This window comes from Elgaria multicarinata, chromosome 1, assembly GCF_023053635.1.
Source record: "Elgaria multicarinata webbii isolate HBS135686 ecotype San Diego chromosome 1, rElgMul1.1.pri, whole genome shotgun sequence".
Taxonomy (NCBI): Eukaryota; Metazoa; Chordata; class Lepidosauria; order Squamata; family Anguidae; genus Elgaria; species Elgaria multicarinata.
The window spans coordinates 7,178,950-7,206,455 of record NC_086171.1 but is presented as its reverse complement, the minus strand read 5'-3'; the positions used below and the strand labels follow the sequence as shown (position 1 = coordinate 7,206,455).

The following is a 27,506-nucleotide window of genomic DNA, read 5'->3' as shown; positions in this document are numbered from 1 at the left end:
TGTGATCCTTGCTTCAGAGTTGATTGACTGCAATGTGATCACAGCCATTATAAAACAACAACAGCAACAACAGTAACATTAATGATAGCAGTACTAATTAATATTAATAGCAACAACAACAACAACAACAACAACAACAACAACAACAACAAGGAGTTGAACCACAATGAAAGCCTGCCTGACTTCACTGAAGAGGAAAGCCAGGAGAATTTGGGCTATGGGGTGTATAAATATAAAATGTAATAAATAAATAAAGAAATAAATAAACAAACAAAGGATGGGTGGAATTAAAAGCATCAGTGTTGCTGAATAAACAGCAAGAAGATTTTTTTTTCCAAAAAGGCTATGTCTGTCTTTTACCAGTAAGAGGAAAGTGGACGTGCCCAGGGAAAGGGGGATATGTCAATTTGACTGGCCCTAAGTAAGTACCAGTCTTTAAGAAGCTAGTACCTGACACTTCAACTCATGACAGGCATTAGTCTCCCCTGGTTAATCTTTGGAGGGCTGTGATTACCCTCCAAGGGCAGGAGTGAGTTAGGAAGGAAAAACTTCCTAACAAGTGTGTGCACTGGGCACGTCCACATGCCCTAGGGGACCTTTTCCCCTTGCACCACATCTATTCAGTTGTTCACCAAGGTTAGGGTGGGTAGCAGTGCTGTGTTTCCTATCTGTTATTTATTTGCTTAGTATATGATTTCAGGTTGTGTTTGTGCATTTGGTGGGGCTACTGTTTTTAAAAAAACTGGGAAAAGTCCATTCAGAGACTAAGAAAGAGACGTTTCCCAGTATCCCAAGTTACTAAGTATTCTATTTTGCCTATCCCACCCCCTCTCTGACTTTGAGATTGGAGGATGCTTCATCAGGTGATCATCATGACTGGGAGTTGAATCTGCCTCTTAGCACTTCAAAAAGGTACCTCTCCCGCTTTTTTTACCCTTTTTTCCCAAAAATTATAGCAAGCAAACCGCACCACGCAGAGTGCTGAGAGTAGGCTCAAAATGACCCCCACCCACAACTCTCTAAGCACACCAAGTTTCAAATAGATAGCTTTAAAAACCAAAAAAGTTATATGCTAATCTTTTCCGCAATGCAATCCTATGGGTAAAAAAATCTAAAATGGCGGGCAGATCGCACCACGAAAAGAGAAGCGCTCTGCCTATGGTCGCCTCTCTTCGCCATGCTCCTCCAGGCCCCCGACTCGCTTCTCCTCCGCATCAGGGCAAGGTGGATCAGGCCAATTCGCTGTTGCTTCTCCGGTCTGAGGAGAAGTGGATCACACCCCTAATAATCAACACTCATTGTTAATCTTACATTTTGAGTACTTGACATAAGCACTCTATATGACCCTTTTTCGTATCCAAGAAATATTCCATGTTGCCCTTTTTCTTGTAATTTCTGACTCTGGGGTGTATGTACCCACATGTCAGATCCAAAAATCCTAAAATGGCTCACTGAAGGTTTTTTCTTATATAATTTTTGATAAGGAGTGCACTTCAATACTGAACTTATGCTTCTATTACGTACATAATTAAAACAGTTCAGTGCCTCTGCCCAGAACTCCTCTCCTAAGTTGGAATCATGCTGAAGTGTTTTTAACCCCTGCAACAGGGTTTGGTTCATTCTTTCACACAAACCGTTCTGCTATGGAGAACGTGGAGTGGCAACCATGTGCTCAATGCCCTGCTGCGTAAGGAAACCTTCAAATGCCGCAGAGCAAAATTCTCCACCTCTGTCAGTAAAAAAGCAGGTGACTTGGGTATTATGTCTATTATTAAACCAAGCACAAAATGATTTAAACATTTCAAATGCCTCATTTTTCTTCTGAAGCATATGTACAAAGGAACATCTCATATATTGATCCTTGAGCACCATAAAATAATTTGCTTCTCCTCTGGAAACCTTAAGTGGACCAACAAAGTCTCGATGAACAAACTGAAATGGCTTTTCAGCTTTTCTACTCGTGATTTTTCCTTTTGGGACTTGCTTTACCTTATGCTTTGCACAAGATACACGTTTCATGTGGTACTTACAACTTTTCAGTTTCATCCCCTCTACTATAGGCTACATTTTAGATACTGCCTTAAAATTTAGATGACCAAACAGCCTATGATAAGAGTTGATACAATTATTAGGGGTGTGCATGGACCCCCCGATCCTCTTCGTGGCCGATCTGCAAATTGCGGATCAGGCCTGCTACCCCCCGCCTCGATCCGCCTGGGGGCCACTCCGTTCTGCTGCGGAACTCCGGCTCCGAATCGGAGCTCCGCAGTGGCAGGGAGTGGTGTCAGGCAAGGTTCCCCTCTCTCCTCCCGCTTACCTGTGTCTGTCGTGGCCCATCCCAGCTTCACTAAATCCCGCGGCTCAACCAGGAAGTGTAGGCCTACACTTCCTGGTTGAGCCGCGGGATCTAGTGAAGCTGGGATGGGCTGCGACGGACTCAGGTAAGACCCCACTCCCCCTTGGACCCTTACCTGGCTCTGCCGCCATCGCCACACGGGCGGTGGCGGTGGAAGGGCCAGGTAAAACCCCCTCCCTCCTCTCCCTTACCTGCATCCGTCCGCAGTCCCGCGGCTGCTTCAACTGAGCCCGAGGACTCAAACAGTCCTCAGGCTCAATTGAAGCAGCCGTGGGACGGGGGATGGACTCAGGTAAGACCCCCCTCCCCCTTGTTCCCTTACCTGGCTCTGCCGCCGTCACCGGACAGGCGGCAGCTGCGGCAGGACCAGGTTAACCCCCTCCCTCCTCTCCCTTACCTGCATCCGTCCGCAGTCCCGTGGCTGCTTCAACTGAGCCCGAGGACTCAAACAGTCCTCAGGCTCAATTGAAGCAGCCGTGGGACGGGGGATGGACTCAGGTAAGACCCCCCTCCCCCTTGTTCCCTTACCTGGCTCTGCCGCCGTCACCAGACAGGCGGCAGCTGTGGCAGGACCAGGTTAACCCCCTCCCTCCTCTCCCTTACCTGCGTCCGTCTGCGGTCCCGCGGCTGCTTCAACTGAGCCCGCCACGGACGGACGCAGGTAAGGGAGAGGAGGGAAGGGGTTTACCTGGCCCTGCCGCCGTTGCCGCATGGGCGGCAGCGACAGCAGCAGGGCCAAGAAAACCCCACTTACCTTTTTGGCGGAGCTCCAGATTGAGGCGAAGGATCCGCCTTCACCTCGATCCGCTCCGCAATGCTCCGTGGGTCCCCAATCCTCTTCGCCTCCGCCTTAAGGGTAGGCGAAGCCCCCCGCTCAGCTCCTGCTTCTCCGGTTCGAGGAATAGTGGAGCACATCCCTAACAATTATCATGTAATTGATTATTTCACTTTGATTTCAAAGTTTTAACCTCACAACACTGACTATTATTCTCCTTTTTTTGTTTCAGTATAATAAGAAAAACAGCCCATTTCTCTTTTTAGCATACAAGATGACTTTGTTGTTTTTTATCAATTCACATTTGAACTTCGAGAATTTAACAACAACATTTTGCTCAGTTAATTGTGACACACTCAATAAATTTTCAGATAACTCAGGAGCATATAGTACATTCTTAATTGAGGCATTTGGGCTTTAAAGGAACACAGTTCCAAGCCCTTTACTCTCCATTACTTCCCCATTGGCAAGATGGATATTCCCCTTTTGTTTAGTTAAACCTGTACACAAACTCTTATCTTTGCACATATTGCGGGTAGCACCACTGTCTATAACAAAATGGTCCCACCTTTTCTTTGGAGTGGACACAGCAACAAGCGCTTTAACTTGTCGCTTAAACACCCTTTGCTGTTGTCCTTGTTTCTTCTTCTTTTTTGCAATCTTTATGTAGATGCCCCATTTCTCCACAAGAAAAACAACGACATACTTTCAGTGATGCTATCTTCTCACTCTCAGCAGTTAAATTACCCCTGTTGTTCAGCATATGCCTTTGTGAAGGGGCAGCTTCATCATTGTATCTGGAAGCCACACACCTATCTAATTCAGACATGAGCCTTGCTTGAATAAGTTCAAGAGTCAGCTGTCCTTGGGGGCAAAGCAGCTAGTTGAGCAGCGATACTTTCATAACTTTTATTTAAACTGCTCAACACAACGTAGCAGAATTGCAGGTCAGGAATTTCAACATCTCGTCATAATAACTCGTCTTGGAGCGACCTTAAATACCTTAGATATTCAGCTAGGTCACCATCTGGAGCCAGTTCAGCCTGATACATTCATTTAAAATACACAATGGTCGACCCGGTTCCACGATGAAGATGAATTGTCTCCAATGCTGTCCACATTAGTTTTGCAGTTTGTTTTCCACGGATATTAACCAATTGTTGGTCTGAGACAGCCAAAGTAATTAGAGACTTTGCTTTGGCGTCATCATTATTCCATGCCTGCGTAACCGGAGCGGGAGGATCTTCCGCTGTGACTCTCCAAACTTTTTCTTTCACCAGAAATGCCTCCATCCGGTAACACCAAATAGAAAAAGTGGAGTCATCTAGCTGAGGGAAATAAAAGCCACCGTCTTTATGTTCCGCCATTGAGCCTTGCTTCAACAGCCAGCAATCAAGCAATTAAACAGTAGGCAGAAGAGCAGCCAATGTCCAGCACTCACGTTGTCTAAACAAATTCACTCTGCCATCCCGAAGCCTCTCTGGTACTGCATCAAAGGTTCAAAACTCTTCTTCTGGGCCCATAACCAGATGTTGGGGGAATTAGTAGTATGTTACTTATTCCTCCTAGCAGTTTGCAGATAAATGAAAGCGTGAACGCTGAGTCCTCAATGCTTTTATTTAGAGAAGTCTTCCAAAACAAAAATGACCAGGCTGGGAGCATCAAATAATAACAAAGTAACTGTCTTACCCTAAATCACATAAGTAAGCATAACAGCTTTGCGGTTCTCTTTGATAAGTCTTCCCTTCACATCAAAGCATCATACTCCCTCCTCTGGCAGCAGCAGCAGCAGCTTACGCCGCACGCCCCACCATACCACTCTGGTGAAAGAGCGAGCCTTTTACTTACTTCACCCAATTGCCAACAGGTGTTCTGAGTTTGCAAGTCTCTGCCAAATAATCTGCCAATAATTACTGTTAAAGTTAACACGAAAACCTGACATTTGGTTCCCAGCTGTCGTTCCCTCCTCTGCGGTCCCTGCAGCGGACCTGTGGCTGCGGGAATTGCAGGTCTTCCGGTCCCTGTTACAAGAGCAATTGGACGTGGCAAAGGAGGCTTACAAATGTGGGGCTGATCGTAAGCGTCAGGAGGGGTCTCCCTTGAAAGTAGGGGATCGGGTGTGGTTGTCCACCCCCCATCTTCCTCTCTGTCGTCCCTGTCGGAAACTGGACGCCCCAAAATGCTAGATACTCTGATTCTTGGTTTAAGTGGATTTCTTTAATTTCAATATAGTAAAAATTATAAATTTTAGTGTAATTTTAAAAATAATTACACTATAGTGTCATAATTTAATTTTTTTAAATAGTGTAAATTGGGAAATTATTTTAAAAATATTTTTTCTCCCCTACTCAAGGTCCCACTACAGCTGAAGCTTTCCCCACATCCCATACATTTATATAGCTTCTTTCCTGTGTGGTCATCCGTTACACAAAAACAAGAAATTCAATAAACAAAAAAACTACAGTTTACAAAACAATGTTAAAGGCTCTACAGTTTTCAACCAAACTCCAAAAAGCAGGGAAATGCCACATCCTCACTAAGAAGGCAGAAAGTGCCAGTGACATTCTCATTCTCCCAAAGCAGATATAAACCATGAGGACAGGATGGAGAAAAGGATATGCAGAGGTGACTGTGGGGTTGTGGAAAACTGATGACGAACAACTTAGGGCCTCCTACTTCTCTTTTTTTGATTATTTATTTATTACATTTCTATACTGCCCAATAGCCGGAGCTCTCTGGGCAGTTTAGAGCAGCCCTTCCCCAACCTGGTGCCCTCCAAAGGTGTTGGACTACAACTCCCATCATTTCAAGTCAGTATGTCTCATGGACAGGAATGCTGCGACTTGTACTCTCGAACATGTGGAAAGGTGACTGTGGGGTTCTGGAAAACTGATCAGGGAATGCTGTTCTAGAGCAAGGGCAGGCAAAATGTAGCTCTCTAGATGTTTTGGCATTCAACTCATAAAAGTCTCTGTCAGCATGGACAGTGATCAAGAATGCTGCGAATGCTGTGACTGCAGAGGATTTTTCTTACGTGTTCAGCAGTGTGAGATCAAAGGCAGAGCTACCACCTAACAGATTCATGTGTAAGGAAGGATTATTTTAAATACTATTGATGAAAATTATTTTTGTCCTCACCATAACATGGGAGTTGCAGCGCAGCGCATCTGGAGAGTACCAGGCTGGAGAAGGATGGTTTATACTTGGATCCTATACATGTCTTCTCAGAAGCTAGTGCCACTGAGTTTACTAGGGCTTCCCCCCAAGTGGTATAGGATTGCAAACTAATCTCATCTGAAAGGAGATCAAGACACGCAAACTAATCTTTTTCTGTTCCTCTGTCACTCTGATGAGATGATGTATTGTGGAGGGATTGTGGGGAGTGAACAATATATTTTGTATGAACACATTTTAAGAAAAAACATTGGTTCTTTGAAGGGCAGGGTATTTACCAAAAGCTGAAAGTGCCAGCCCTTGCTCAGGTTCTACAGCTCCAACAAATAGTGCCCCTTCTGTTATCCATCGTGCTGCTCTATGCGAGATGTGTGTGAGAAAAAAAATTGTGCAGCCCCTGTATTTGATAAGGATATAGAACAGCGTTCCCTATCTTGCTGTCCCAGCTTTCCTGACCATGGGACATAATGACTTGCAATGATGGGATTTGTAGTCCAACATCTTTGGAGGGCACCAGGTTGGGGAAGGGCTGCTCTAAACAAAAAAAGAGAAGTAGGTGGCCCTAAGTTGTTCGTCATCAGTTTTCCACAACCCCACAGTCACCTCTGCATATCCTATTCTCCATCCTGTCCTTATGGTTTATATCTGCTTTGGGAGAATGAGAATTTCACTGGCACTTTCTGCCTCCTTAGAGAGGATGTGGCATTGTGAGTGAAGGGCGGACGCGTGAAAGAAGACACAGACACCAGAGCTTGGGTAAACTAGGGCCTCTTTATTAATAAGAATGTAGTCCCAATCCCTCCTAGGATCTGCTCATGAAAGTGCAGGAATAATCCTGTCACTCAGGCCTGTTGCCTGCCATAGGGCGAGCCACTCTCCAAAGCAAGAAGCCGGAACACTGGCATCTTGCTTTGTGACACTCTGCAAGTGTGGGGAGACCACCCCACTACACCCACTCTCACTGTCATAAGGGACAGCGAGTGGATGCAGACAGAATGGTCTCCAAAGGCACACCATACCCTGACACGTGAGCAGCATAGCCCCCGAGGAGCAGGTCCTCTGGATATGCCAATCACTGCCAAGGGTGCCAGAGGGCTCACCGTCCCTATCAATAACATTTCATTCCAGCACATTCCCTGCCACAAAAGGGGACCAAGCCTCAGCTTAGGTCCCCTTTCCCCCACCAACCCGGGAAGAAGTCCCGCAGTCCTATGTGCAGATCCAACAGGAAAATATCATTTCCTGCATCGGAGAGGTGGACCCCATCTGCCCTATAAAGCTCTGGTCTGTGAGGAGTAATAGCCGGGTATGGGATGACCCATCCCCGCTTACCATGGAGAAACAGTCTGATCTCCCTATTCACTTTGCTTTCTGCCCTATTTAAGCCCCTAATATCACGTCCCTCACGCCAAGTGCGTCGAGGCAACATGCAAGACCAGACGATCCACGTCCGTGGCCATCGCCTCCAAATGAAATCAAAATCAGACATTGCTTGCAGAATCAGGGCTTTCCCTTTTAACAAGCCCAAATCATTACCTCCCAGGTGGATCACCAACACCTGCGGCAGGCAGAACTTAGATTCAAACTGGAATAACAAGTTTAACAGACCTCCCCATCGCAAACCTCGCCGTCCAACCTAGTGAACAAAGGCCTCAAAACCAAGGCCCAACTGTGAGCCCATGGCCGTATGCGATGCTCTGCGGCTGGCCCAAAAAACCATGCTGTGCCCACAGATGAGTATCTGCGAAAGGTACGGTCTTGACACAACATCTGCTGGAGAAAAAATAACTATGAACTAGGGGAAAACTTTGTTCAACGAACGTAAGCCTTAAAGGCAGTGGAATGCCGCCTACCTATGTCCTTAATTCTAGATTCTGCCAATCCAACCTTGGCAGCAGTAGATGCAGCTCCAATTAGGAATGAATGCGTTCTGAATTGATATTTATCAATGCCCATTGCACAAAGGGCCTTCTTTGCCACAGACCCAAACTGGTACTTGGTCAACGGGGATTTGTCTCTGTGGCGAAATAGGAAACCTGGGCCAAATCCTCTGGCAAATAAAAAAGTTCTCATTGCTGTTACAGGGCAAAGATCTCTTCTATTGGCTGGGGCCAAGATAATACTGGCACCCCTGCCTTTCTGGACTGTCTTGGAACACCTAAGATGGATCTTCACTGTGTCTGTAGACAGAGAAATGTCTTGGACCTGCAAGGCCATAACAGCACTATCGTTCTTAGAGTTTGCCAATACTTCACTCACCCTAAATGCTCCATAAAACATAATTAGGACACTTGCATGATAGAGATCCTGTTCATATGGAGAGGAACAGAGAGCAGCCCACTGCTCTCTGAGTCCTACTAGAATCTCGGGGGTAATCGGTTTGCATTTATCTGGAGGTGCTGGGGCAGTTCTAGCCCAACCCTCCAGCATTCTCCTAATACTAGGATCGGCCGTTGTGTCAATGTAACCTTGTATCTTAGCCTCAAAAGAGAGGCCAGCTAACTTTCCCCTCAAAGTCCTGATAGCTACACCCTTGTGATGAGCAGCTACACAGAACTGCATGAGATGCTCGATGGGAATTGGCCAAAGGGGTGCCAGTCCTAAGGATGCCCTAAAGGAGTGGAATTCCATACCTGCACGCTCATATAACGCTCTGGTACCTGGGGCCACGGATCTCCTCATGGCTTCCATCGCCTAGGCTCTCTAAGATCCCAAAGCTGCTTGGGCATGGGATCCGGATACTGACGAGCAGCAGGTGGCAACTCCCGGAATCTGGAGATCTGGTTATGCGACAAAGCGTCAGCGACTCCATTATCCAGTCCCGGAACCTGACGAGCGTAGAATATGATATTATGCTGAAGGCAACAAAGTGTCATTGCCCTAACCAACCTCATAACTCGAACGTTCTTGGAAGATAAAGAACTGACTACCTGAACTGTGGCTTGATTGTCGCACCAGAAATGTATGGATGAGTTGGAGAGGAGATCTGCCCACAGATAAACAGCCACAACAATTGGAAAAAATTCCAAAAAGGTGAGATCATGGCAGATTCCCACTTCCTTCCAACTCACCGGCCATTGCTGAGCACACCAGCGATCCCTGAGGATCACCCCGAACCCATGAGATCCGGATGCATCAGAAAAAACTTGTAATTGAGCCTCTAATAACAAATCTGCCCTCCAAAATGAAATGCCGTTGTATAGTTTCAGGAAGGAGGACCAGACTTCAACGTCCACCCTCATTTCTGCTGAAACATGAGTGCGATGAAGGGGACGTCTTACACCCTTCATTGCATCGCATAATCACCTATAAAAGGCTGTACCCGGTGCTATCACCCTACAGGCAAAGTTCAAGTGGCCCACAAGTTCCTGAAGTTGCCTGAGAGTGATTTTCCGTGCCTTAACTACGTGTGTAATCAAACTTCTGAGTGTGACTAATTTATCCTTTGGGAGGTTGCAGGATTGCCTAATGGAATCCAGCTGTATCCCTAGAAATGTCAGACAGGTGGTGGGACCCTCGGTCTTTTCCTGAGCCAAGGGGACACCTAGGTAAGAGGAAAGGGCCTCGAACTCCTTCATGAAGTGGGCACACTGGGGCAAATTAGCTGCCCCTGCAAAAAGAAAATCATCAAGGTAATGGACGGAATTCTGAGATCCCGTCCTGCGTTGCCATGACCACTCTAGAAAGGTGCTGAACCTCTCAAAAACTGAGCAGGACATGGCGCAGCCCATTGGGAGGGACTGATCCATGAAAAATGATCCTGGAATGCAAATCCCAGTAGTTCAAAATCTTTGGGGTGTACAGGTAAAAGACGAAAGGCAGATTTAATATCGCACTTTCCCATTAACGCCCCCTTTCCACACTGCCATACCATACATACTGCAGCATCAAAGGAGGTGTAATGAACTGTACATAGATGTGCTAGGATAAAATCGTTGACAGAACACCCAGGAGGGAAGGATAAATTATGTATCAAGCAAAATTCCCTTGGAGTTTTCTTGGGAACAATGCCCAATGGAGATACCCTTAAAAGGGGTAAAGGGGGGTGAGGAAACAGGCCTAGCACTTTTCCCGACTTCACCTCCTTGTTTATTTTTTCCGAAACCACTTCCTCCATTCCGTGAATAGAAGCCTGGTGTTTGGAAAAAACAGGTATCCTTGGGCCTTGGAAAGGGATTCCAAATCCAAACATAAAACCATCGAAGAGAAAAAGTGCATCGTCATGTCGAGGATAATCCTGTAATGACAATGACAGCTCCTGTATCCTAATTGGGCTTGGGCCCTTTTGGTAAAGGGCCAGTATTGTGTGGCTTATTTCCTGTTTGGAAATCTCTTCCACCTTTGGTGCCTTTGATTTGTGGGCAACCGGAGTAGGGATGAGCACCCCCACAGACGGAATACTCGTGTCTAAATTTGCACTGTGTGCGCAAGCACGTGCCCTTGGAACTGAATTCCCAGCACAATAGACAGGGTTGAACTGCCTGCCTGGTGGGCCCATGAGACTGTGAAGACCTGACTGGTCATGACAAAATATGTCCACTATCCGCCCTCTCACCCGAGATTGGCTAAACTAGAGCCATAATTCAGGCTCCTTGACATCCCATTTTATATCAGGGTTAAACTGTGCCTTTAATCTGAAAGCCCCATCATAACCCAGCCAAGCAGGGCCTAGGTATTCGGAATAACATCTAAATATTATGTCCAAATACTTGACCAAAACCGTTGCTTTTTCTGGGTGTTTTTGTAAAACAACACCAAAGAAGATAATGTAACCAGCCAACCAATTGGCCCAAGTTCGTTCAACTTTCTTCTTTTTGTTACGTTCTTGGTCTCTATCTTTCTCACTGTCTTTGTCCTTCTGCTCCTCCTCCCTGAATAAGAGAGAGAACAAATCTACAAACTCCCCTTTCCATGTCTTTTCTTTGGTGGCTGGCAGTAGATGGTAGCCTACTGGAGTAGAAATAGCTCCATAAGGGATTTTAGACCCTTCAGCTGACGCATAAGGATCTACTTTGGCAACATCTTTGCCAGGCTCTGCTTCAGTTTGGGTAGTCTGGGATGCAGTAGCTGGATTAGCAGAGTTTGTTCCTACTAGTGGGTAAGAAACAGTTTGAGTCTCTGCAACTGCCTTAGCAGGAGGGCTAGAGGTCATCTGCCAGACCGGGGTGCAAGCCTCTGCTATTGCCCGTTGAGGACTCCCTGAATCTTGTTGTTCCTCTAATTCAATAGGCCGAGAGAACGGCCAAAATGGGCTCATGGCCCAAGGTGGAAGACCCCATTGAGGAAGTGGTGATGTAGATGAACCTGCTGTGGTGTGAGGATACTCACTGTGTGAGGCACTGCTAGAAGCCACTGGAGTGGGAGGAATCACTGGAGGATTGAATACTACATCTTCTATGGCTGCAGTAGCTTGGCCTTCAGAATGTTGGTCCTGGTCTGGATCTGACGTGCCTACTGGTTGGGTCCTGGGCTGGGGATTAGCTGGTTGTTCTGAAAGAGGAACTTGCATTGCGTTATTAGCCCTCTTTCCCTTGCTTCTGCTAGCGTTATTCTGGTTACTAGCTTTTAACTGTTGTTTTAACATGGCATTGTCATGTTCCAAAGCTGCGATGCGCTGTAAAACTAAAGCCATGCTATCCCCTTCCTCATCAGATTAAGAAGCAAGAGGTGCAGGAGGATGGCGCTTAGCTAAGGGGTGTGGTGCGCGGCCCTTGCCCTTAGGCCCTCCACAACCCTTCTTGGAAGACATACTTAAAATTAGGCCCTCCCGTTAGATAAAATCTATTTTTTTAAAAAAAAAAAATTAACTAATTAATTAATTAAATTTATAATTAGAACACTAAATGAAAAATTATAAATCCGGGAGAACAATTAACAATCGTACTTCAGTAAAGGATAGGGTAAATTAAATAAAACAGAGAAAAATAGCAAACAAACACACAGTAATGTATTAAACAAAAATGAAACTAGAATTTTAAATTGCTCAAAATGGCCTCCCATCCCAACCCTGCCCAAACACAGCCCTGCTTAGCTTCAGCAGAATGGCTGGCTCCTATGGGCAAATGATTTTGAGACCAGGAGATGCAAGCTGAAGAACAAAATAAGAAATAAAAACAAAGAAAGGAAGTCACAGGTAAGCCACGCCGCGCAGCTATGGCTGGGCAAAGGCCGTTGGCCTGTAAGGAGCTGGGCAAGAGCTGAGGAGGGCTTGGCTTCCTCGCAGGGAGACCCCCTTAAACGCTCTGGGCGTTGGGCCAGGGAATGGCTGGCCCGGCCGTGTAGTATCCCTCAGGCATAGGGACCATACGGGTGAGCTTACCTGCTCAGCCTGCCACTTGCCCCTAGACTACCAGGCAATAACTTCAGAGTCTTTTCCTTGCTGGATTCCTTTATTACTAAAACCTCCTAGAACAGTGACACACCAAACTCCCTCAGCAAGGCCCACAACACCAACTGGAAGAAACAGAGGCTCTGCCCAGGCCTTCGATGAGGACCTGGAGACTACCTGCTACAGGCCTCTTAAAGGTACATACATCCACATATCACATCCCCCCTTCTCCATAAAAACAATATCTTTTGTTCAATTAAATCTTAACATGTCAATCTTCGCTCTTCACCACTATCCCATAACATAGTCCTTAAACTTTGCTGGTAGTCTCACTTCTCGCCCACTCCGTGTCCGTTCGATTCCATCTGCTGTTCCATCTGACGAAAGCTCCAGCTCACCTTGAGGTCCTTCTGGCAAGACCACTGCCTCAGGGGATGCCAGCTCCTCTGCAACCCCTAGATCCACATTGGTTGCACCCACAGGGGAAAAGCCATCCCTCCTGAGGTGCCCCCTGTTCCTTCTATAAGTTTGACCTTGGGGAGTCTCCACTACATATGAGCGTGGCTCTCTTCTTTTCTGAGCTACTGATGCTGGCATCCAACCTAAAGCTGTTTTCAACCTGACCCTATCTCCTACTTGCAAAGGTGGAAGAGGTGCTGTGTGCTTGTCATAATATGCTTTCTGCTGCCTCTGTCGATCTTGTAATCTAGGGTGCGCTCCACGTGGCACCCTGGGCTTCAGGGCAGATGTAATAGCTGGCAGTGTGCTCCGTAGTAAACGTCCCATGAGCAATTGGGCAGGAGCAAAACCTAAACCTGTTACTGGAGTATTACGCAGGTTCAACAGAGCCAGATATGGATCAGCGCCATCTTGTAGAGTTTTCGATAGCATGTGCTTGATGGTTTGTATAGTACGTTCTGCTTGCCCGTTGGACTGAGGGTAAGCTGGGCTCGAATGTGTCAAGGTGATCCCCCACTCAGTTGCAAATTGTCTCATAACCTGGCTCGCAAATGGTACATGGTCACAGATTATCTCTTTAGGTATAACATGATGTGCAAATGTTGCCTTCAGTCTGGCAACAACAGTCGCAGCTGTTTTATCTGTCAAGTGGAGAACTTCAGGAAACTTAGGCCGGGCTGCCTGAGCGGGAGTAAACCGAACCGCCCCCCTGAAAGGCTACTTGTTCTTGCCCCCCCCAGACACTCTCCAAACTGCGCTGTAAAAGCTATGAAGCCACTTTTCCGCCGCTGCTGCCAACGCCACCTGTAATGGCGCTGCAATTGCCACCGCAACTGCTGCCTGTATCGCCGCCGGAAATGCCGCCGGAAATGCCGCCGAAACGCTCGGCTCTTTCTCCAGAGCTGTCCTATTGGCAGCCGAAATCGAAAGACACCAAGACATGGGCGGGGGCCGCTTTTTATAGCCGGGGCCCGCCCCTGCTCCACGAGGCTCACGTGGAAGAGCCTCGTGAGCGCCTTCCTTCCTTCCGCCCAGCTCACAACGGTTGCTTCCCGCCCAAACCGTTGGTCGGGCGGGGCAGCTTATTTATAGGCCTGTTAGCCTTAACTCCCAATTTCCCTGCTTTTTGGAGTTTGGTTGAAAACTGTAGAGCCTTTAACGTTGATTTGTAAACCATAGTTTTTTTGTTTATTGATTATGAATTCAAATGGCCACCTCATACGTTATAATATTTCATTCTAGCACATGTACATTTCAAGAAGATTGGTGAAACATTCTTTATACAATGAAAATTACCCATTTATAATGGTAGAATGCTTTTTTTTTTACTGTACGACCTTAACTAGAGTGGCACTCCCATGCACCTTTAAATAAATATGATCTCTCTACAGAACAAGGAGGTAGACTTCCAAAAGAACATTGCACTCTGCTCTTAATCAGAGGAGGGAGCGTAAACTTCACTCTTCTGAAAGCAAACCCGTGTGACGTAAGTTTTTCTTCCTCGTCTTCACTTTCTCTTTATATTCTTATGGATAAATTCCTGGAGGAGAAGTCTAGCCTGATGGCTCTGTGCTACCTCTGGGATCAGGAGCAGTAAGCCTGTATATACCAATGGCTAGGGAGCATGGGCTGGAGGGTGCTGTTGTGCAGTGTCCTGCTTGTGGGTCCCTGGTCCACAGCTGGTTGGCCCCTGTGAGAACAGAGTGCTGGACTAGATGGACCCTCGGTCCGATCCAGCATGGCACTTCTTACATTCTTAGTTCTGTTTGGGCCATTTCTCTCCACCCTACCCTACGCGTGCATGTAAAGTATTGCTCAACAATTCCATGGGGTTCTATCCTTAAAGGCAGCCTAAAAATAATTTAATATAATACAGTTGTCGTGTAAAATGTTCTTGAGTCTTGAATCTAATCTGTTTCTGAAATAATCACGCTATACTGTACTGTGTCATGGAAGTCTTGCCTAGCGAGCTGGTCTGCCAGCTGAACAAGAAGTCTTTTCAATATAATTGTTCTTCTCTTAGATTAATGTATTTATTGCATTTCTATACCACCCAATAACTGAAGCTTTCAGGGCAGTTTACAAGGAAGTAAAGAAGTAAGTGATGAAAATCACAATAAACCTGAAACAAGCCAAGTATGTGCATACTGATTTCCTGGTCAGATTTCAGTTGTGTGAATGTATGTAGGTGTAGGCTGTTCTCCAACCTGAATGGGAGGTAGACTCCCGCAGTCCACTGCTTCTCCTTTGGAGGGTGCTGCGTGTAAATCTGTACTTTCTCTGGGCAGAAGACACATGGCACGTCCACTGTGCAACATAGGCCTTCTTGCAGTTTTAAAAGTTGGGTCTGAGGATTCCTTCCTGGAGCAACGTAAAATGTGTCCCCTCAATTGTCCTTGGTTTTTGCTTCGCCAAGGTCAATTGCACAGAGTCAGATCCTTGGGCTGCTCCTATGTAGACTCCTGGCTTTGAGAAGCTACCTCACACTTCAACTCGTACCACTCATTGACTTCACCAGCGCTTTGGCATTGGGCTGTTGTTATCCAACAGGAACGGGAAGTACACTCCCCCAGAGATCTATGGCTTACCTGTGCAATGTACCAGCCCGTTAATGCCTGCCTGCCTGCCTGCTCCGCCTGGGTGCCGTCATTGTGGAGTAGCTGGATCTGCTGGGAATTACTTCCCCAGAGATCGATGGCTTACCTGTGCAATGTACCACCCCCTTAATGCCCTCCAGCCTGCCTGCCTGTGCCCGCTTGTACTCGCCTCTCTGTCTTCCTCCTCTGTCTGGGTGCCATCATTTTGGGGTAGCTGAATCTGCTTGGACTTACTCACCCAGAGATCTATGACTTACCTCTGCAATGTACCAGACCCTTAATGCCCGTCAGTCTGCCTGCCTGTGCCTACCTGTGCCTGCCTGTGCCCGCCTCTCTGCCTGCCTCCTCCACCTGGGTGCCGTCATTGTGGAGTAGCTGGATCCACATCTAGGAAATAGAAATGAAATGCAGAGTTACAAGATGGGGGGTACTTGGCTCAGCAATACTACAAACGAGAAGAATCTTGGAATTGTTGTAGATCACAAGCTGAATATGAGCCAACAGTGCAATATGGCTGCAAGAAAGGCAAATGCCATTTGGGGCTGCATTAATAGAAGTATAGCTTCCAAATCACGTGAGGTACTGGTTCCTCTCTATTCGGCCCTGGTTAGGCCTCATCTAGAGTATTGCGTCCAGTTCTGGGCTCCACAATTCAAGAAGGATGCAGACAAGCTGGAGCGTGTTCAGAGGAGGGCAACAAGGATGATCAGGGGTCTGGAAACAAAGCCCTATGAAGAGAGACAGAAACAACTGGGCATGTTTAGCCTGGAGAAGAGAAGATAGAGGGGAGACATGAGAGCACTCTTCAAATACTTAAAAGGTTGTCACAAAGAGGAGGGCCAGGATCTCTTCTCGATCCTCCCAGAGTGCAGGACACGAAATAATGGGTTCAAGTTAAAGGAAGCCAGGTTCCAGCTGGACTTCAGGAAAAACTTCCTGACTGTTAGAGCAGTACAACAATGGAATCAGTTACCTGGGGAGGTTGTGGGCTCTCCCACACTAGAGGCCTTCAAGAGGCAGCTGTCAGGGATGCTTTAGGGTGGATTCCTGCATTGAGCAGGGGTTTGGACTCGATGGCCTTGTAGGTCCCTTCCAAGTCTGCTATTCTATGATTCTATGATATATGTTATGGTGGGACATAGGAGAGGGCTTTCTCTGTTGTGGCACCCCAGCTGTGGAATGCCCTCCCTCTGGAGTCCTGACTGGCACTGGTTTCATTTTGTTGCCAGGTTAAGACATGGCTTTCTGACAGGGCCTTTGATGGCTAAATCCAGCAGCCTGCACACTGTCATCTTTTAATTGGATTTTACTGTTTTAAAATTTCATATAAGTTTTAACATAGTAACTGTTTAATTTGTTTTAGAATTGTATATTTCTTTTATTTTATACGTATGATTTTATCTGTACACTGCCCTGAGCTCATTGTGATATATGTCAAAATATTAACATTTTAATAAATAACCAAATAAATAACGGAACAGGAAAACTGCAACTGCCTGTACCTGCTCAGAAATGAGATGAGATCACCCCACACTGATTTGCCATCTGATTGGTTGATTCATATAAACCTGTGGATCCTTTTATTCTTTTGCAGTGTTACCTACAGCACATCAGCAATGACTCTATGGGAGACTATGCTTTGCACTTTCTTAGCGTGCCTCTTGGCAACCATACTTGGCGGACTCCATAAAATAGGAGCATTTCGCAAGAGGAAACCCAAGGAACCCCCCTTGGAAAAAGGCTTCCTTCCGTGGGTCGGACATGGGCTAAGTTTCATTTGGAGCCCTGAAGAGTTTTTGGAAAGGATGCGGAAGAAACATGGGGATATTTTCACAGTTTTGCTCAAAGGCAATTACATGCATTTTTTGTTTGATCCTTCTACTTATGAACCCTTAATGAAGTTATCAAAAGTGCTGAGTTATAATAAACTTACATCAATGATAGCACATAATGTTTTTGGCCTCCACTCCACAGATTCTCAGCTATATAGTTTTAAAAAAATCAGTGATAAGTATCTCGGAGGGAAGTATCTACCTGTCCTGAACCAGGTGATGATGGAGAAGTTGAAGTCCGTGATGCTTCTCAGTCAGGATTCAGGTGAGAGGAAAAGATCTTGGCAGCAGGAGGGAGTCCTCCACTTTATCTACAAAACTGTCTTCCAAGCCTCTTTTCTGACTTTGTTTGGCAATGAGCCACACAAAGATGTAGACAGCAAAGAAAATGCTAAGGAGAATGAATTAACCCAAGGTGGAAACTTCTCTGAAAATTTTGAGAAATTCGACCGTTTCTTTCCCCATATGGTCAGCGGCATACTAGACCCTCTGAGCAAGAAGGAGACAGAGAGATTGAAGAAGTACTTCTGGGACATTCTCTCAGTAGAAAAGTTATATCAAAGGGTGGGCATCAGCAATTGGGTAGCTGAGCTAAACCGGCAGTTCACTGAGCCTGGCATTACTGAAAAGATGCGGAATCAATTTAATCTGATGCTTCTCTGGGTATCTCAAGCTAACATTGTGCATGCTACCTTCTGGATTCTTCTGTATCTCCTGAAATATCCAGAAGCAATGAAGGCAGTGAGGGAAGAAGTGGACAGAATTCTAAGAGAGACCGGTCAGGAGGACAAGACAGGCGGCCCCTTCATCAACGTGTCCTTGGATATGATCAAAACTCCTCTTCTGGACAGTGCAATAGAGGAAACTCTGCGCTTGAAAGGGTCTATTTTTATCTTCAGAACCGTGATGCAGGAAATGGATATTAAGATGGCCGATGGCAAAGAATATACTCTCCGGAAAGGTGATGATCTACTGCTGTCGCCTTTTCTTGCACTGCAAACAGATCCAGAAATCCACCCTGACCCTCACACATTCAAATACGACAGGTTTGTGACCCCAGATGGGATAAAAAAGGAGTTCTACAAGAATGGGGAAAAGCTAAAGTATTACAGTATGCCTTTTGGTGGTGGAACTGGACTTTGCCCTGGGCGATTTTTTGCTGTTAATGAAATGAAGATGTTTGTCTTCTTGATGCTGGCCTACTTTGACATGGAACTGGTTAATGCAGAAGAGGAAATGCCTATGATAGATGTAAGAAGACATGGGTTTGGAACTACAAAACCGTCTCATGATGTTCAGTTCAAATACCGACTGAGAGTCTAAAGGGAACGTCATTTAGGCTCAAATCCTCTGCACAGTGCCCAGGAGTAAGCCCTTTGGATTGCTTCCAAGAAAATATGCATAGGATTGCCCTATCAAACCTGGTTTTTATTTCTAACTAACAAGTGGGCTCACAGTTAAATTCTTTTTCTTCTTGTTAAAAATATTATTTTATTAATACAGAATCTTTCAGCATGTCTAGATCTAAGGAGGGGAGGGGGAGGTTCCCACAATATGATGATCGTGAGATCCTCCCCCTCAGGCCTCAAGTGGCATGCGATGTCCCAGGAGGAAGAGGATTTCAAGTCCGCCATTTTTTATTTTTGTTTCTTTATTGAAAATGAGCACAGAAACGCTACATCGAAAAGGTTAGTTTTCTTTTTTAAGAAAATCCCGCTCCCCCCTCCCCCCTGATAGACACAGAGCTCCTGAACAGCTCCGTACCACACGCCCAGTCCCCTCTTCCTCATGTTTACTCCTGAGGAGCCATGAAGAAAGTGGGACGGCTGCCTACACCTCCTATGGATCAGAACAATCCCAAGACCACTGGAAAAGTTGGGATTAAAGCTGTAAAGGGAGGGATCATCCCTCCCTGCCCTGGGATCCCCTGGCATCATGTGGACACACAGGGATGATCCCGGGGCGATCCCTGGCATATCGCCTGATCTAGACGTTCCCTTTATTAGGGGTGTGCACGGACCCCCCGCTCCGCTTCACTTGCAGATCTGCCATTTTCCGGATCGGGCCACTCCGCTCCGCCCCCGCTCCGCCCACTACCGCTCCGCTCCGCTCGGAGCTCCGGATCCGGATCCGGAGCTCCGTTTTTGCCCCCCATAGGGTTGCATTGAAAGCTAAAAAAGTATACAACTTTTTTTCTGTTCAAGTTAGAAACCTCATGTTTGGCACCATGACACCTCATGGGGGTATACACATGCACGCCAAGTTTTAAAAAAAATCAGCGATAAGTATCTCAGAGGGAAGTATCTACCTGTCCTGTACCAGGTGATGATGGAGAAGTTGAAGTCCATGATGCTCCTCAGCCAGGATTCAGGTGAGGGCAAAAGCTCTTGGCAGCAGGAGGGAGTCCTCCACTTTACATAGAAACTAGGGGTGTGCACGGACCCCCTGATCAGCTTCTCTTTCAGATCCGCAATTTGTGGATCAGGCCGCTTCGCTCTGCCCTGCTCCGCCTATAGTCCGCTCCGCTCCACTGCGGAGCTCCGGATCCGGATCAGAGCTCTGCTTTCTCCCCCCCATAGGCTTGCATTGAAATCCAAAAAAGTATACAACTTTTTTTCTGTTCAAGTTAGAAACCTCATGTTTGGCACCATGACACCTCATGGGGGTATACACATGCACGCCAAGTTTTAAAGCAATCCCATCATCCCCTGATTTTTGGGGAATTTTTGATAATCGGGCACCCCATTCAGACCCCTTGGGATAGCTCCGTCAATTTGCATGTTAGAAACCTCAAACTTGGCACCATGAAAGCTTATCCATGTGTCCACATGGACGCCCAGACTCAAAGCAATCCCATCAAAGCAGGCAGGCAGGCAGGCAGGCAGGCAGGCAGGCAGCATGCATTGTAGTGCCGCAAGGATGGCTTGAGCACTAACGCATAGCAAACCAACCCGTAAGCGGGCACAAGGAGCAAGTGAGGCAAAGATGGCTGGTTCTTTCTTTCTAAGCCAGCAGTTACGCCTTGAGGGGCACAGAGGAGGACGATTGGGAGCAAACCAGGCACCAGGCGGGCAGAGAGGCAGGCAGAGTAGGCCAGGAGTCAGTCCTGGCAGATGCCCCACCACAGCAACACCCCGGGGGAGGCGGGCAGACAGGCAGGCAGGCAGGCAGGCAGGCTGCGGGCATTTCTTGGGGCACAAGGAAGTGAGGCAAGGATGGCTGGTTTCTAAGCCAGCACTGCAGTTAGTCACGCATTGCAAACGCAAACCATCCCAGTGAGTCGGTCACCGAGGAGGACAGGCTAGCAGAGGGGCAGGCAGAGTGACATGTCATAGATCTAGTATTGGGGAGGAGTCAGTCCCGGCAGATGCCCCACCACAGTAGCACCCTGAGTGGGCGTTGGAAAACACCATCTTGTGGTTCCATACTTCCCCCACCCCATTTCCGGCAGGGTTGCCTGCCTAACCCTTGTGGGGATGGGAGATGGAGAGCTGAGAGTGGAAGTGCCAGCAGCAGCAGCAGCAGCAGCAGCCTTCGGCTTTCCCCTGGAACCAGTCGCCTTGCCTGCCTCTTTCCCCAGCAAGACCGACTGGTGCTGCCTATGAAGATGCATCTTCATGCTGCTGGTTCCATAATGCCCTGTCGATGAACCCCTGCTTAGGCTGAGTTTGTAGTGGCGACAGACAGCAAAGCGGGGATCCGCTCCCAACTCAAAGTGGTCCCACACGATGCTTGTCTTTCGTTTCCGTGGTGACACCACCAATTGCCCTCCTGAGCTCTCTAGTGTTGCCACAGAAACAGGGGTGTGGGATGAGACTGGGGAGAGAGCCTCGGCCTGCTGCTGCTGCTCCTCCTCCTCAGGCCCCACATCCTGGAGGCCCACCGCCTCCTCCTCCTCCCCCTCCCCCTCGTCTAGGTCCATCAGCGGGCTCGTGGGCTGAAAGGATAATGAAGGTGTTGGGGATACTCCTCCTCCTCTAATGCCACCTGCCTCTTGTAAAGGGGCACTTTTCCCATTCCCACCCTCAAAAAGAGAACACCGGGCACAAGTTGCAGAAGAGAGTGGCTCTGCCTGCTGCTTGTCCTGCTTCTGTTTTGGAGCAGTCAGCCAAGGAGTTGCCCGTTTGATTTTCACAGGAGGAGAGGCAGCCTGCTTACTGGTGCCAGCCTGAGCCTTGCTGCTTTCAGCACGCCTGCTCCCTCTTTTCATGATGACTAATAAAATATTAATACTACTAATAATATGTATAAGGTACTACTAAGAATATGTATAAGAAGAATATATGTTTAAATGTAGGGAAATGGGACAAGAAGTGTGTATGCTGTATAAAAAGAATAAAATATTATACTACTAATATAGTATGTATGAGAATATACTAATATATATACTACTAAGAATATCTAATAATATGTTTAAGAATATTACTAATAAATGTAGGGAAATGGGACAAGAAGTGTGTGTATGCTTTCCCCAAAATGCTCAATCTGTGGCTGCCTGTTGCACTTCACAAAAGCAGCCCACTCAGTCCAAGTTACACAGAGAAGAAAAAGAGAAGAAATTTTTTTTTGGTATTTTTTGGTATTTTTTGGTATATAGAAGATAGAAGGAAACACAATCAGGATTTAAGAGAGGGGAGGGGGGAAAAGAACCAACCAAACACTACTACTAATATGTATAAGAAGAATAAAATATGAATACTACTAATAATATGTATGAGATACTAATATACTACTAAGACTATGTAAAAGAATATAATAAAATATGTTTAAGAATATTACTAATAAATGTAGGAAAATGGGACAAGAAGTGTGTGTATGCTTTCAAAAGAAAGCTTTCACAAAAGCAGAACAGTCAGGGGGGGGGCAACCAACCCAACCCACCAAACACACACTCCAAAATTTAAAAATAAAGTTTATATTAAATCAAAGTAAGGGAAAAACACAGGGCAAACTAAGCTATAAGTCAGAAAGAAGCAAACAAACACACACACACGCGCCAAACTAAATCTATCCTAATCTATCTCCAAAGTCCAAAGCAGGAGCACTAACTAACTAAGTGTTCCCTCGACGAACGCCAACCCACAAAGAGACACAAAACAGAAAGTTCTCAGGGTGGGTCTGCCTTAGTCCCCCCTCCAACGCTGGGATTGGAGGAGGATGCTTTCTGAGGAGATCAATTCTCATCAGGATTGGGAGTTGAATGTGCCTGTCATCGCTTCCAAAAAAAAACAAAAAACCCCAAACCCCGATTTTTAAAAAAATATTGCACAAGAACCACAGGACGCAGAAAGTTGAGAGTAGTCTCAAAATGACCCCCATCCACGACTCTCTGTGCACAAGAATTTTCAGAACGATAGCTTAAACCCCCCCCAGTTATCCCCGATTCTTTCCCTCAATGCAATCCTATGGGCGAAAAGCCGAAAACGCCGTTTGAGCCGCGCGGTTGACCCGATTTTCAAAAAAATATAGCACGCGACCTGCACAACGCAGAGAGGTGAGAGTGGTCTCAAAATGACCCCCATCCACGACTCTCTGAGCACAAGAATTTCCAGAACGATAGCTTCAAAAAGAACGTAGTTATCCGCGATTATTTGCCGCAATGCAATCCTATGGCGAAATGTTTTCAAGATGGCGACTGGAGCGCTCCGCCTGAACTAGGAGCTCCGAAAAATGGCCGCTTCTCTTCGCCTTGCTTCTAGGGGTCCGCGGTCCGCTCCTACTCCGCCTCTGGGTAAGGCGGAGCAGGCCAATCCGCTACTGCTTCTACGCTCCTAATCGGAGCGGATCACACCCCTACCCTTTATCATAATGCAGCCTGAGGGCAAAGGGCTTTCAACCTGGCTTTCATTGTTATTTTGGCTGGCAGTTATTTACTTTGTGAAGTTCTGAGTGGAAGACATTTTGTAAAATATTAGCTCATATTCAAAGTTGTCTCTTTTAAGGGTGAGGTTACGAAAAATAAAAATAAACGCTGAGGTCCAAAAAAGTGACCATGTTATTTTGTAATTATGAAAGGAGAACAGTTTCCTGTAGCTCTTGGCTAACCTGCTTATGTTGCATATGGTTCCCCTGTCAGTAAATGTATGAAGTCGAGATGAGACATACATGGCCACTACCTTAGGGAGAGGTTCAGTGGAGCAGTAGTGAGCTCCAGACAGACATACTACCTTGCCGGTTCATTTCTTGAATATTGGACCAGAGTCTTTGAAAGTTCATGCCATGATAAACGACATTTCCCTAGATGCCAGAATACAGGTGTCCTCAGTGACAACTCTAATCAGTTGTACAAATCCCCCCCTCGTTTAAACAAAAATGTCTTTTCATTCCTCATCAATGCCTGAAGTAACTGATCCTACAAGCAGTGGTAATACTAAGAATAATACTTTGCATTTATTGAATGCCTCAGAGAGAGGGGAATTAACGTAGGAGTGGATACAGTCTTTGACCTGGAGTGTAGAGCCACTGTGCAGTTATGGATCTTACTGTGGAACTTGGGAGTGGACGGGTGCGGGGGTGGGGGTGTTATCACTCTCTCCCAGGTTTACTTACCTCACAAGGTTGTTGTGAAGAAAATATAGCATACACACAGATGTCTAATGAAGAAGCCTCCAGCCCACATCTTTTTGTTATAATAAATTTCTTAGTCTTTAAGGTGCCGTGTCTCTCTCCTTTTTTATCATAATCCCACTGACGACGTTAAACTGTTTTTCTAATTTTTTGGCTTTCCTCTTATGTCTTTGTATCTACATTTCAGTTGTTTTAAGCCTTTATCCCACCTCCACGTTTTTTCTGGTTCTCCCTCGTATTATCCCACTTCAGATATATAGCATTTATAGCTCGTATGAAAACTTGCAAACTTACACCTGTGCACTTGTAAGTCCCAAGCCTCTTTACACGTATCCTGCAGCGTGTTGCTGTTGTCCGACTTAGTAAAAGAAAAGTGTGGCTGTTTTTGCTATTGCCTCTGCCCATTGGTCTCCTTTGCACCTCCCCTTACAGTTCATACGTTGGTGGTAGTCGGACAACTCCCCCTCCATTCACCCTGTTGGAAAACCACCCTCCCCCCTTCCATGAATTGCATGCAATGGTGTGATAAAGCTCAGAGAAGCAGCCGCAGCGCTTCTGGCTAAACGCCTCTGTTCTCACCAAGCCCTCCTGACCCCTACTGGCTCCTTGGGATTTCTCAGAAAACAAGCATGGGATCTAGCCAATTCCACTGCAATGTGTGTGCCCAGCCTCTTCTGTTTACCTAGGCTACTGCCCCATGTGCAGGAGAAAATGCTCTTTTGCAATCCTCCCCCCCCATAAAGGTTTCTTTTTTCTTTAGCTGAAAGCTGTGAAAGCTTCCTGGCACATTGGTGTATGTGTGCATGCGTGTGTGTGTGTGTGTGTGTGTGCACAAACACGCGCCTGCCCACAGCAATGCAACAGGGCTCCTCCATTCCTTCCTACTAGTTGACTATGAGCTCTGAAGGGCTTGAGGGAGGAAATTTACAAAATCATTACAAATCAACAGATGACCCAATCTGAATACAATTTGGTTTGCTGAAATATCTACTTAAGACCTGCCACTGTGTCATGATCTGGGGTGTGGGTGGCAGGGTCCTTAGGCAGGAATGCCGGGGCTGGGACAGAAGGAGACGGAACTGGCGTGGGTGGTTGGAATACTGGTGGTGCAAGCTGGGGTGAGGCATGGGTCTCTGGTGGCAGAGTCCAACAGAGGGCCAGAAGAAGGAAGCAGATCCAGGAAACAGGCACTAGGTCAGACACAGGTTCAGAATCCAAGCAGGGGCCAGAGACAGAAGAGAAGTCCAGTCAACAAGCAGCCAAGGTCCAGGCAGGGATCAAGGCAAGAGGCAGAGTCCGAGAGGAACAGAGTCCAAACAAGGGCCAGAGGCAAAAGTCAATGGTCAAATGCAAAGCTAGGGTCAGGATGAAAGCACATGTTTAAGGATGAAAGCACATGTTGAAATTTGAGCGGTGTGCTTTTGAATGATGGGAAGAACCAGACTTTCCCCACACAAAAACATTTTGCTTCTTTTGGGGAAGGAGCGTAATCAAAACAGGATGCATCAGAGTACTTCACAATAAAAGCAGATTATTAAGTAGAAAACATCAGAGTCCTTTGCATGCACGTCGCAGTGAATACACAGTATAACGCTGGTGTGATGAAGCTCTTATTCTCTCTCTCTCTCTCTCTCTCTCTCTCTCTCTCTGTGTGTATGTGTGTGTGTGTGTGTCTGTCTGTCTGTCTCTCTCTCTCTCTCTCTCTAACTGCCCTGGGAATTTGGTAGAAATTTGGAAAAACTAGTAATATATAAATACGTAAATAATAGAATATGTTATAATATACACTCTCGTAGCAATTCTGGGATGTAACGTTTTGGTATCTCTGCACTACAGGCAGGGTACAGAGGGACTTACTCCAAGGCAGGTCTGGAGACATCTAATGTTTAAGTCACAAATTCCTATCCAATCAGCACTGGAACTTAGGCTGACATTGAATGATGATCCAGGTACGGTGGAGCCAGGCTGGAGGCTAGCCTACCCTGGTAATTTTTATACTCCTTCTGCGACAGAGGGAGGAGGAGGTGTCATTCTTTAGCTTACAGGACAACCCAGGGAATCCTCTGACCTGTAATGGCACCGTATGCTAGCTGGGTGGTGGGCAAATTCATTTTGGGGTTCCTACTCAGGAGATGCGACACCAGCTCTGGCCACAACCAGGGCCAGATTCAGGTTTGAGGGAACTTCAGCAAAGTGTGCTCTGATGGGGCCATTTCAACGTTGATGAGCCCAGCTGGGCTTCCCTCATGACAGTGGGCCATGCCAGGTGGGCTAGGAGCTTCCCACAAAGGCCTGTCATACCATCACTGTCAGCTTCCCAGTGGCACAACTCTCCACTCACGCTGGAACTTTTTTTTAAAAAAGGGAAGCCAGGGCTGAGATCAGTGTTAGAGCACACCAAGATACGGGGCCACTTGGGTGACCGTATGGAAAGGAGGACCAGGCTCCTGTATCTTTAACAGTTGCACAGAAAAGGGAGTTTCAGCAGGTGTCCTTTGTTTGCATGCAGCACCTGGTGAAATTCCCTCTTCATTACCACAGTTAAAGCTGCAGGAGCCCTGCCCTCTTTTGTATCTTTTCACTCTAGTATATCTCCTGGAGCTTCAACTTATTGTAGAAGGAGTTGAAAGTATCAGTGAGATACTGTGGTTGGACGGAAGGAGCCAGTTCCAAAGTTACAGAAAAATAAGACAGTTGATGTGAGGGGATAGGGCATGAGAGAGGACTCATGGAAGACTGAGAGACTGATTAAAGAAAGGCTTCATGAAAGGTTAAAGAAATAGAGAATAAGCCCAGGAGACAGCAGAAGGCGAAGAGGAGGAGTAATAAGAGAAAGAATGCAGCATCTGTTCCTGAGGGAATGAAGGATCTGTGCTGCGTCAGGCCTGACTGAAGTAGCAGAAAGGACTTGGGGCTCAGTAAATTGTATTTAACGTACAAGTCTGGAAAGGACAAGTCTGTCCTTGACCAACTCACTGAAATGCCAGCTGGTTGAAACAGCTAGGGTGACCCTATGGAAAGGAGGACAGGGCTCTGGTATTTTTAACAGTTGAATAGAAAAGGGAATTTCAGCAGGGGTCATTTGTATGCAAGCAGCACATGGTGCTATTCCACTGTAGGAGCTCTGCCCTCTTTTGTAGCACCACCATGAAGAGGGAATTTCACCTTTTCTATTCAACTGTTAAAGATACCAGAGCCCTGTCCTCCTTTCCATATGGTCACCCTAGAAACGGCCATCTCTAACTCACAGCTCCCTCTCAGCAGCTACATAATAAAAGCAGAGAGTTCACACACACACACACACACACACACACACACACCATCCTCACCTGGTGCAAAACCTAGGGGGTGAGGGTGGGGTGCCTGACTCCCTTCTCGGCACATTCTCAGTCCCAGGGACTCCCCACTCTCACTTAAG

At 46.6% G+C, this 27,506-nt stretch overlaps 1 protein-coding gene and 1 long non-coding RNA gene across 2 annotated transcripts in view; one reads left to right on the top strand and one right to left on the bottom strand.

The window, feature by feature from the left end:
• LOC134396437 (uncharacterized) overlaps positions 1-24,447 on the bottom strand; it is a 37,393-nt gene extending 12,946 nt beyond the window's left edge. Inside the window, exons 1-2 of the long non-coding RNA XR_010025263.1 lie at positions 24,383-24,447; positions 8,966-9,133 (exon numbers count right to left, since the gene is read on the bottom strand). This is a non-coding gene — a long non-coding RNA (uncharacterized LOC134396437). The remainder of the gene's footprint in view (positions 1-8,965; positions 9,134-24,382) is intronic.
• Positions 14,511-19,477, top strand: LOC134396349 (7-alpha-hydroxycholest-4-en-3-one 12-alpha-hydroxylase-like). Its single transcript, XM_063122820.1, has 2 exons — positions 14,511-14,578; positions 17,284-19,477. Exon 2 carries the CDS (start codon positions 17,306-17,308, stop codon positions 18,842-18,844), a length of 1,539 nt encoding a protein of 512 aa, XP_062978890.1. The 5' UTR covers positions 14,511-14,578; positions 17,284-17,305; the 3' UTR covers positions 18,845-19,477.
• Positions 24,448-27,506: the final 3,059 nt, after the last annotated feature.

What these genes read in the sequence shown, in the direction of transcription:
- LOC134396349 (XM_063122820.1), top strand. Translation starts at nt 17,306, where the DNA reads ATGACTCTATGGGAGACTATGCTTTGCACTTTCTTAGCGTGCCTCTTG.